Source organism: Sapajus apella, unplaced genomic scaffold, assembly GCF_009761245.1.
Source record: "Sapajus apella isolate SASKATOON/1434 unplaced genomic scaffold, GSC_monkey_1.0 scaffold2, whole genome shotgun sequence".
NCBI lineage: Eukaryota > Metazoa > Chordata > Mammalia > Primates > Cebidae > Sapajus > Sapajus apella.
This window is the reverse complement of record NW_022436942.1, coordinates 44577454-44589719: the sequence shown is the minus strand read 5'-3', so window position 1 is coordinate 44589719 and position 12266 is coordinate 44577454. Positions and strand designations below refer to the sequence as shown.

General features: G+C 33.8%; 1 protein-coding gene across 2 annotated transcripts in view; it reads left to right on the top strand.

The window, feature by feature from the left end:
- Nucleotides 1–5237: 5237 nt before the first annotated feature.
- RASSF9 (Ras association domain family member 9) overlaps nt 5238–12266 on the top strand; it is a 28919-nt gene continuing 21890 nt past the window's right edge. Inside the window, exon 1 of one of the 2 annotated variants that reach the window (XM_032297062.1) lies at nt 5238–5658. In XM_032297062.1, coding sequence (XP_032152953.1) covers nt 5612–5658 — 47 coding nt within the window. In that variant the 5' untranslated portion in view covers nt 5238–5611. Of the gene's footprint in view, nt 5659–7247; nt 7449–12266 lie in introns of those variants that run through there. The other variant, XM_032297070.1, reaches the window with a different exon arrangement.

Genomic DNA, 12266 nt, shown 5'->3' with positions numbered 1-12266 from the left:
TTATAATAATATCAGTGAGCCAATTTAAAAATTAAAACATAAAAATTAAATTTCTAGCAATTAGTATAGAGTACATCTTTATGAGTTTTTTAGAAGAAAAAATTTTCTTAGACTTACATTTAATAAGAAATTAAGGTTGCATTATTATTTCCTCCATTTATCAGATCAGAAAACTAGGCTCAGAAGGTTAAATAATTTACCCAAGATCTCTACTAGGAAGTGACAGGACTATGACATGGATCCTTGTCTGTGCAGCTCCGAAACTTATACTCTTAGTTCTCCTGCCATATCTGCCACCATTTTAGTGAAGATGTATATACTAAAGCTAAAAGTCAGGAAAGCTCATGCAATAAAGAGCCTTGAATGATAACCTACATAGTTGTGCTGAATTCTAAAAGAGTCTTACAAGAATTTAAGATGCAAATGAGAGTTGTATTTTTAAAACTTTAGTTTTATAATGTACTGCAGGAAGAAGAAAATCAAGACATTGATGTAAACAGTCAGGAGGCTGTGCAAAGACTTTGTGTTCCATTCTGTGCATGTGTTAGATCAGCCCAAATAATTTTGAAATTTAGTTGTCAGAAAAAAAATCAGTACTTCATATGGCCCAGGTGCAGTGGTTCACACCTGTTATCCCAGCACATTGGGAGGCTGAGGCAGATGGATCCCTTGAACCCAGAAGTTTGAGACCAGCTTGGTCAACATGGCAAAACTCCATCTCTACAAAAAATACAGAAATTATCCAAGTGTGGTGGTGCATGCCTGTAGTTCCAACTACTCTGGAGGCTGAGGTGGAACAATCACCTGAGCCCTTGAGGAGGAGGCTACAGTGAGCCAAGATTGGTGTCACTGTACTCCAGCTTGTGTGACAGAGTGAGACTATCTCAAAACAAACAAACAAAAAAGACTTCAAATGGAAACATGCTGGGCCTCTATCAGACTGCAAGTTTTAACAATAATTTAGCTTTTGATATCAAGTCCACCACAGATTAAATAATTTTTATTTAATTGAGAATATACATTTATTCTTTTATCAAGTATAATATATCATCTTCAATGTTGATTTTTTCATATGTTAATCTATTTGTAAGGAAATGTGTCTTTTCTATTTTGGCTGAGCTTCATATCATAAATGAGTGAAAAGGCATTCTATTTTCTACCATCAAAACCCTTTTTACACATTTTGTTTTAAGAAAAGTAGACATTACATAGAGAAAGTAGCCAACCTTCTTCTATAAAGACTTTCTATTTGTTCAGAAAAAGGACTAATGTATTCTCATAGTTTTTCAGGGTATAATTTTCAGGAAGCCAAAACATGAATTTTGTGCAAATATATAGTGAGCAAGTGACCAAAGCTGACTTAACTCATTAATGAATTAATCCAGCAGAATTATAAAGCTGGTCCAAAAACGGAGTAAGAGAGACTGTTATGTATAGAGAGTGAATTAAAGACAGAATGCTGAGAGAAAATTAAATAGATATAAACTTGCTTGATGTTCTATAAGACAATAAAACTACAACTTTTGTGTTATCTTTTCTACTAGACAAAATAATTCGTATTGCTTCTGAACAGCAAAATATACTCTTTTTTTAAAAAAACAATTTAACATCCAATCTCATGGAGTCTCAGGCTAATAAAAAATAGTAAGCAAAACAAAAATGCATTCTTCTAGGTAACTGAATAATGTTTGAAAGGATCTATTAGACAATGCTCCATTATATCTTTGAAATAACATGCAGTCAGACCGGGAGCAGTGGCTCATGCCTGTAATCCCAGCACTTTGGGAGGCTGAGGCGGGTGGATCACGAAGTCAAGAGATTGAGACCATCCTAGTCAACATGGTGAAACCCCGTCTCTATTAAAAATACAAAAAATTATCTGGGCATGGTGGCACGTGCCTGTAATCCCAGCTACTCAGGAGGCTGAGGCAGGAGAATTGCCTGAACCCAGGAGGTGGAGGTTGCGGTGAGCCGAGATCGCGCCACTGCACTCCAGCCTGGGTAACAAGAGCGAAACTCTGTCTCAAAAGAAAAAAAAAGAAAGAAAGAAAAGAAAAGAAAAGAAATAACATGCAGTCATTCATTTATTTCATTTTCAAATTTGAGATAATTTTTCCATTTCTACTCTATAATAAAAATAGTGTTAGTACTTAGGCTAACACTATATGTCAGTAATTGGTATGCATTATTTTATTTAGTTCTCAGAATTAATATCAATGAACATAAGACTTTTCCTGAAACTTATTATTTTTTTGCAAAAAGTTTTTATGAGAAAAACTTGAATGAGAATTTGAGTAGTTTGAAGATTATTGCTCTATATAGACAAATTCATTTATCAAAAATGATATGCCATTTTTTAATTTATGCAGAGTAGTATACTATGTTCATCATACTGATACTACTGAGCATCATCATTTTAAAAATGAGTCAATTTGGTAGATGTAAAAAAAAATCTTGTTTCAATTTAAATACACAGTGTTTAGTTACTAGTGAAGTTTACTTTTAAAACAATCAGTACATATACGGCATATATATTTATGGGGTACATGAGATATTTTGATGCAAGCATACAGTGAGTAATAATAACACCTCAGGGTACATGAGGTTTTCCTTTATTCAAGCATTCATTATTTATTTGTGTCCCAAACATTTTAAATTGTACTCCTTCAGTTATTTGTTATTCTAAAATATATGACAAATTATTGCTAATGGTAGTCAACTTTTTAAAACAGGGTTTTAACTGGGCATGGTGGAGCATGCCTATACTATTAGCTACTTAGATGGGAGAGACAAAAGGATTGCCTGAGTTCAGGAGTCTGAGGCTGTAGTGTGCAATGATTGTGCCTGAGAATAGCTACTGCACTCTAGCCTGGGCAACGTAGGAAGGTTCTAACTCAAAAAAAAAAAATTGAAAATTAAAAAAGTAATAACTGGTTTTGTTACTTTCTTTTAAGACTGTTTTGCTTATTTTTCTATTAAGGCATTTGTATTCATTTTTTTTTTTTTAATTCCTCTCTGCTTCTACTATCTGAGAGAATTAACCCTTTGTGTTTTTATTGTCAGCTTTATTAAGGTAAATTGTCAAATAAAAATGGTATATATTTAATGTGTACAAACCCTTTTATGTGTATTCTTACACATCAAAGAGCTTGCTATGAAAAGTACTAATAGGACATTTTATGTGAGGATTAATAACACCTAAATGAAACTCATTTGTGATAACCTGAAACTCAACATAAGATTGTGCTAGTAAAGACATAGTATTAGATATAGGTGATGGGGAGGAAGGCAGCAAATCACACTGCCATGTGTGTACCTATGCAACAATCTTGTATGTTCTTCACATGTACTCCAAAACCTAAAATGCAATAAAATAAATTTTTTAAAAAGGCATAGTATTGTTTCCTCATTTTTTATTAAAATTCTTTTATCAAAAAATATAATACACATATGTATATAAATAATGTTAATAAGCATGGAGAACCGAAAATAAAGGAAACAGAGATATTTGTAAATGTGAAAATATTTGCAGGTTGATTGCAGCAGTTATATTAATAAGTAAACAGTAAAGCTTTAAGGAATTACGTTTTGAACAACTTAAAATAACTAGGTAAACTTCCATAATAGTGTAAATCATTTCTTGTGAGGTGCTAGTAAAACAAAATCAAGAACTAAAACAGAAGCACGCCCAAGATTATGTAATTTATGTTGCATGTGAAGTACATGTATACACAGCATGTAAAATATAGATATATACTTATGTTTATATAAATGAAAATGTTTATATGGATGTTTATACATTTATATGTGTATAAATATATACATATATATAAACAAAATATGTCATTACTACTTTTGGTTCTTAAAGATTTTCTCTGGAATCACTGACTATATCAAACTAAGATGGGTATGTATTTTTTTAATTATCCTAACTCCCAGGGATATAAAAAGATAACTAAATTATCGCATTGGCTATTATAATGTTTTTTAATTTCATACTAATTTGGGGGCATATATGGATATAATGTATAATTTATTATATAAAATTATAAAGAAAATATTATAAATAATAAAATAATAGATATGATACATGTATATGTATATGTACATACAGAAACATGAAATATAGACGAATAGACAAAGATTATCATAATAAATGATGGAAAACATTATTTATCTGAGCACTGCATAAATCAGTGTATATAAGAATCATGGAAACCTTTGAGATCATTTTTTTGTTTGCTGTTGTTGGGGGTAGGGGATAAACTCCCAAAGGAAGTGTGAGCCACTCATATCCTTTGCCAAGGCCCAGAGCGGACTCACAAGTTTGTTGGCTTTCTTTTCCCTCCCTCTCTCATCGTCTTCCTGGGAAGCCCATGATTAGAAGCCTGGCTGTGTGGCTTAACGGGCGCAAAATCCGGGAAAAACCCGTCCGTGAGAAAGATCTGGCCCTTGCCTGTGAATAGCGCTTTCCCGTGAGGGCCAGGTACCAGGTCGGAGCTGCGCTGGGCAGCCCACAGGCACCCTAAACTCTCCTAGCTCCGTTCCCGTGCCCAGCTCCTGGGTTCCAGCTCTCCTAGGACCAGATGAAGCCCGCCCTCCCTTCCACTCCGCTTCACATTTCTAGTTCCAGCAGATCCTCTAGGTGTGTCTTCTTTACTAGTTGAGGGGCGGGAACAGTTTGCTTTTCCTCTGAAAGTCCCAGGGCTCTAAAGTCCCAGTGAATTTCAAAGATGGGTAGGGGTCAGCATAAAGGCATTGGGAGTGAAACCCTAAACTCCAGGGCTCCCTAGGCCAAACTGAAGCATCAGCCCTGGAGCCCTGGAGCCCTATGGTCCTTCAGGTCCTTCGACTTTTGCAAGACGAACTTGAGAGTGTGGGAGGGACCTGGGAGAAGCTCTGGAGACCATGAACTCAGGGATTTGCAGTCCTAAGTGGTCTATGAGTCCACCTTGATCCAGTTTCAGCTTCGCTCTCCCTGATGTATTTAAAAGCCCTGACACCCTGACAGGATTTGGGGGTCGAATGAGTTGGCAAAGAGAGTTCTCGGCCTTCCCTCATGCTTGCCATGATCAGATGACTTTTCACAGACTGGAGCTGACTAGGAGTTGGGAGATAATTTCTTTTAGTTCTTTTATGTGCGTTCAGTACACCTTGTGTGGTTGGGTGTGGAAAGCGTGGGGCGGGGGGTTTCCAGGGCGAGTGAAATTCCCATTCCATTGGTATTGCCATGCCTGTGGGGTTGGCAGTTCTTTAAGTTTAACTAGTCTGCAAATAACTACAGAACACAATAGAGTCCTCCGAGTCCTCCTCCCTTCCCCCCCGCCTCTCTTTTTTCTTTTCCTGCTTCCAAACGCCTTCTTCGAGGCTGAAGCTGGGCAGGTCTCCAAAGGTGCAGCAGCCACAACAATCCTGCAGTTCAAAGTTAAGCAGCAGTTGCACAACTTCTAGCAACTTTCTCAACAGGCTACTAATGAGCTGAAAGCCAGGAACATCCGAGCAGAAGAGAAAGCTTCCAGCCCTCCTCCCTTCGCCCTGGAAATCCAGACACCCCCACCCGCACTCCCGGATCGCTTTAAGATAATTTCTTTATTCACTTGCCTGACAGACCATGGCTCCCTTTGGAAGAAACTTGCTAAAGACTCGGCATAAAAACAGGTAAAGTCAAGTGTGTGTGTGTGTGTGTGTGTGTGTGTGTGTGTGTGTGTATGTGTGTGTGTCTGTCTGTCTGTCTGTGGTCGGGACCCTGTGAAAGTATGTGTTTCATGGTTGTTAGATTCTGATAAAAACTGCTCTGGGGGGCAAAACCCTTAAGGGAGTAAGGCTAGTATGAATACCTAGAAGGCAAGGATAGTCTCCCAGTGTTGATGATGGAAGTGACATGCTCAAGGATCCCAGAGAATAAAGAGTGATTATTTCTGACTCCTTTCTCCCCTTTTGACCAGTCCTTTTTCCACAGCTAGCAGCACAGTTTCTCTTTTTGTTGCCCTGGGCATTTGAGGGTAGTAGAATAAAAAGTGTCATTTGGTTTCAAATAGAACTTTAGAATATTGTAGAAAAAGTTAAAACTTTGATAAAGATATAACTAGAATTTATAGCCACTGATTAGGATGGAAAATAAAGCTTCGGATACAATTCAGAAACAATGCTTTGGTTCCCCTGGGAGTGGGGCATTCCTGAAACCTGGAATATTACCAAAGTGAAAAAACTCCGGAGAGAAACTGTGTGTGAACTGATTCTTTCAAAAATCTTTGAGAACTTTAGGTAGTTTTAAGCACTAAAGAAGGATTCAAGCAGCTATCCTCTTTATCCTTATTATTAGTAATTTAATTTTTTCTCTATTTGATATTTCAAGCCTGAAATGGCCATAGTATAAATAAGTTATTTAAAACACACATACACACACATTTTTCATAAGATAGTATGTCTGTCTTAGACTTATTAAATACTTCATTTACACATCAAACATTACGTTTTCATGCCAAAAATGTGAGAATAAATTTAGACATGGGCTATATATATTTTTAAAATATATTTGCCTTAGCCTAGGGGCTTGTCCACCACTTTTCTCTCAATCATCTTTGTTTGTATTTGTCCTAATTTGCTCAGTGTACATTTAAAAGGTTACAGTTACATGGTAGGAAATGATATAATTATTTTAAAGTGTCTGCATGACAACATAGAGTAATACAACTTTAAAGTAAATCTCCATACTTTATTTTGTGCACACATGACTACTTTGAAAATCCTGTTTTTAACTCATTTCAAATGTATTTATAATTTAGTTGACAAAATTTTCTTTAGAAACTAAATGGCCTTAATAAATACTGTAAAACTTTCCAAGTAAGTTTTATTTTCTAATAATTTGACAATATTTCACAAATGTGGTATTTATGATCATTACATATTAATATATTTATCATTGGTATTTATGATATGGTATTCATGATAATTAAAGAAACTATCTGTATATTAAAATAAAGTGGTTTGAGTATTTAAAATTTGTGTTTTAATGGTGCCAATGAATTTTAAAATATTCCAGAATATTCCAGAAAAGCCTCCCCTCACTCCCAAAATAAAAATATCCTGGTTTTTAAATGATATTTTTGTAGTGATATTTTTGTAGTATTATTGTGGCATTTGTTTAAATGTCATCAAAATATATTAAAATACTTTTGAAAACTTTACGGTTTCATAAATCAAGTTGTGTTTCTGGCATACTGTTCCTGTAGTCAGGGCTTTGTGTTTGTTGGTTTGAGGTTTTTTGTTTTGATTTGTTTGGCTTTAACAGTTTGAGATTCCTGTCATTAGTATGCCAAATACAGTGCAGTAACACTTTACATGTGCCCCTGAGTTTCCCTCAGGGAAGTGCATTCTTCACTTTCATTACCTCAGTTCTGCAATTCTACTGTCTACTCTGCCTGTGAAACTGGCTTTCTTTCAAGAAGGTGAGTATACAAACATTTTTTAATATAAAGTTTTCTATGCAAAATCATGAAAAGGTGAAAATAAAGATAACAAATAGGGAGTTTAATACTGTTTCAAGTTTTTTAGAAAATGGAATGTCCCTGAAAATGATGCTTTGTTATAGATGCAAGTGTTTTGGAAAGTCTGGCAATAGTAAGGATAAGTAAGCTTCTCTAATGAAAGTATTTCCCTTTACAGATTTGTTTAATCCTTAAGATTAAAACCACAGCAGTGGTCTAGGACACAAAAATATGGGTATTTCAAAATCAGCAGTGAATAAATCACAGGGTGTATTGAAATAGAATTAATATCTGTTTTGGTATTTAGTAATGCTGTATACTGGGGTCTTTTGTTTTGTTTTTCATCTTAGCAGAGGTGAGACTACAGGTGAAAATTAGTTGCAAAATTAAGTTTACTCATTTTGTTTACCAATTTCCCTAATGATTTGAATAATCACACTTCAGAGTACAGAAACAAAATATCGTTTCTTAAATTGTGAGTGATTTATCCTTTTATAGAAAATGTGATTTATGAAAAGACAGTTATCTGATAAGAATCACTATATCCTTCAAATATAGACATATAACATTTCTTGTACAATGTAAAGTAAGAATTTGAATAATAAATGTATTCATATGCATTGTGATATATAACTAGCAATGATAACAAAAAACTACCTGAGCATAATTGCATCTTTATAAGCAGGAAAATATGAATTTTTAAGAAGGACCATTGGGAATTTAAGGTCATAAAATCATGAGAAAGTCTGCTAGAAGAATTTTTATGCATGCTATTCTCTGCCTCTCTTTTCATTTTTGTTCACTTGGGAGTAATATTTAATCACCCAAAATTGAACCTCATGTGATAGTACTATAAATCTTATTATAATAAATGGAGAATTGAGAGTTTTAGAGACAAACAGGATGCAAATAAAACTTCAAAGAATGAGGCAATAAAAAGTTTTACAAAATACAAACCATAAAGCTTGGAGAAGGCGGGGCTAAATCTGTCTAGACACCATTATGTTTTCATGTCCAGGACAGTGTCTGACATGTGGTAGACCTGCAATATAGTTGCTTATTCAATTTTGTAAACTGTACTATAATTTGTACTCAGACTAGAACATGCTAATTATTTTATTCTCTGTTCATCATGTGACACCAGCTGGTATTATATAAAAGTAAATTCTTTTAAAGGGTTGGTTGATATTTAATATAATTCAAAACTTATATAGATAGACACATAATTATGTGGATTCTGAAACCAAGTTAATTTTATCCTACTAGATAGATTATTTTTCTTCTCAATTTAAAGATTATTTAGTTCAACAATTTCGGATATAGTATTCAAGAAATTTGAGAATAATAGATGGCTAAATCAAAGGCCTAAAAGCTTGTTTGTCCAAATATAATCAGGCTTTTTATTTCAAACTTTCATATAAAGACATGGAGCCAGCCTAAACTTCTTTATGTTAACAGGCAGAGTCAATCTTTTAAAATATTCTAATTGTAGTAATGTTTAATTGGAAGACTTCAGTTTTCAGACAAACTATTGGTTTTAGGAGATGAATTATCTACTTTGAGTCCAGAAAAACAGAATGTTCTATGACTGAATTCCAAAGATGGACGCATATCTTCATCAGATTTTTTGTTCAACACGAAAAATAAAAATGTTTGAGAGTCTAGATTTTTTTTTTTAACAAACTATTCAAGTTTCTGAAGTGGTTTCTAAAAGTCACTAGGTACCCATTGTTCCTCACATAAAAGCTAAAGAAGTAAATAATGAACCACCAATCCACTTGAGATTCATGTGGACATTCAACAATTGGATTTAGATTATTAGCCTATTTATCATTCACATAGATTCCATTTGTGAATGTGATTGTCTTTATATTAGATTATATCTTCAAGTTAAGGATTGTTTTAAACATTAATGTGTCTAAATAACAATCAGAAAGTCTCGTAAAAATTCTGATAACTAGAATGTTGTTATAAAGCTTTTTTTGGAACACTTAGTTGTAAGGTATGATTTCTTAGTGTTTTAATTAATACAATTTGGAGACAGAGAATTGGTTGGTACTTTCATAAGCATAACATTGCCATAATGAAATAGTGTCCAATGTATTTCTCAAAATAGAAAATTAGAATAGTTTGCATAGATGATTTGTAAGATAAAAAATAATGAATACAAAAACATTGAATCCAGTTTAAGGGGCATTTACAATTATTTTGAAGTACAATTTAGTCTTCTCTTGGTTTTCCCTTAAGTCATCTCAAGGATTTCCTTTGGCTTTCACAAGACATACTGATATAGGACTATACACCACAGTCTAGACATACTTGTAATATTAGCAGACATTCTTGTAATATTAACCTAAAATTAAAAGATTCCAAAAAATTTGCCTTCCCTGAATTTATTAGCATAACATACTATATCTCTATTGTTTTATGATTGATACATAAATTTTGTATTACAGGTTGCTTTTGAATCAATTAGAACGTATTTAGCCAACAGTTCTTAAAGCCAAGTACATTATATTGTCACTAGAAGTAAATCATTCAATGATTGCTTCACCAGAAGAAAGAATTAAGTTTTATGGTTAGGGTAAAAGTTGCTGACAAGAAGGCTGTCTTCTCTCTGTAATTAGAAGTATGATAATTTGTGAATTCTGCAGAAGGGGAAATTATTATGTACTATTTTGTGTACCCTTCCAATCAAGATTTAAAGTGTTCCCAAAATTGTATGGAGAAGTGCAGATATTTGAGTAAGTAATTCATCATAATTCTCAGGAGTTCCTGAAAGAGATTTCCCCTCATAATACCTGGTAACTTAGGTAGTTATTAGTTGGCAACAGATAGCTCTTTAGGAACAATGACTGGAATGCATTATCCATAGCAAGTTATCCCTAACAAAACGATTCTGAGAGCTGTGGCAGGGGTGAAATTGAGCTCTAGGTTAAACCGAATTGTTTCTCAAGAAAACCTAAGCCAGCTTGGTACTATATAAAATGTTGTATTATATACAGTATCAATGCCTGACACATGTCAAGGTGAGAAGTACTTAAATCAATTTTTTGGAGAAAAGTTTTAAAAAGTTTGAAGCTGGCTGACAATTTAATTAACATAATGTGTTTATTGACTGTATAACTCAGAAAGTTTTAATGTTATTTTACTGGCCTGTAGTTCCAGGAGATCTGATGATAACTCGAAATAATTCACAAATGTGTCACAAATGTGTGGCTCTATTCTTTTGATATTAGTTCTGAAAATGAAATAGAGTTGAAATAGGGGTATATGTTTACTTCTTGCAGGTGTATATGGATACTAGTACTTGATAAAGAATCTCTTTTCCCTTTACATATCAGCTTTTTAAAAATAAAACCTCATGATAACTTCATTATGTGTATGTCAGAGGAAAAAGTTCAGCTTACTTCTTCATTCTAATGATTTTAATGCCTGGTTGCTTAATGAATTTCTTGACATCCAAACACAACATTGGCAAAACACAACATTGATTGCTTAGGTGCTAATTCTTTACTGTTTTTAAATAGATTGCGATTCCATTCTTGTGGAGTCTGTTGTAGTACTATATCTTCTAGAGAAAGTTTATGTATTTGTTGGATAAAATTCAAAGCAATTACTAATATAAATAATTATACATGTACAAAGTATTTATACGCATGGAATAGAGCCTTGGGAAGATGTTTATCACTGGAAGTAATAAACAATATATTTCAAGTATAAGAATAATCAATATAAATTAAATATGCTGACGAACAAAAAAAATTATACTCAGAGGTTTATATCTTCAGACTGGAATCCACTCTACTTTTATAAATAAAGTGACTTAAGCATTCTTAAAAAAAAAAAAAAATTCTCATTGAGTATAGGTCCAGTCAGAGCAGGGACCTTACTTGTCTTGTTCCTTCCTAGATAATCAGAGAGTAAGTGCTCAAAAAATATTTGTTGATTGAATAAAGAAATTCAACATATACTCTCAAAATACAGCTGATCAGTAGTAGATCAGTCCATTTATGTTAAATGGATGCATGGGTAACTTAAAGAATGAATCCATAAATTCAAGGTTGACCTCTCGTCTTCCCTGATCCTAGGCTCAGCTCCTGGCTTTCAAGTGGTAAAGGGCCATATCTAATAAATAGATGATATGAAACTTTACCAGACTTTGGTAGAAAAATAAATCAAGAATCATGGTAATTTGTTCTTCTCTAGGGTTGCTGTTACCTCCCCTTATCGCACTAGAACACAGCGAGGTATGCATATGAGTGAAGTTTGGTGGGTGAGACTGAATGTCTTCTACAGACCTCACTGTTAAATGTGGAGCATATCTCCTACTCATTTGAGATATTTTGGCAACACAGTTATAGGAATGTTCTGAGTAGCTACCTTTTATTTCTTTAGGAGGGGTAAACTGTGTTTAGTACTGTACTAGACATGCAAAGACACAACTCCATTCCTAAGAGATTAAACTCCTAATTGAGAAAACAGTGCCATAGTAAAATAGTTCATGCAAGAACTTTTTTAAAATCACTCTTCCATGGAAAACTATCCTTGACAAGGCAGACAAAATCATAATCTTTGTAATATGATTAAGAAAATTAGAGTAAAATCTATTGGAGTTGATGAAGGCTATTCCTCTATAGGGTAGCTACTCAATAAATGTTGATTAACTCTATGTAGAAATATATGAGAGGAGTAAATGGAGGTAAAGGAAAATAAAATGAGCATCATCATAATTAGCTAGCATTTATTAAACTCCCACAGGTGACAGGCTTGAACAAG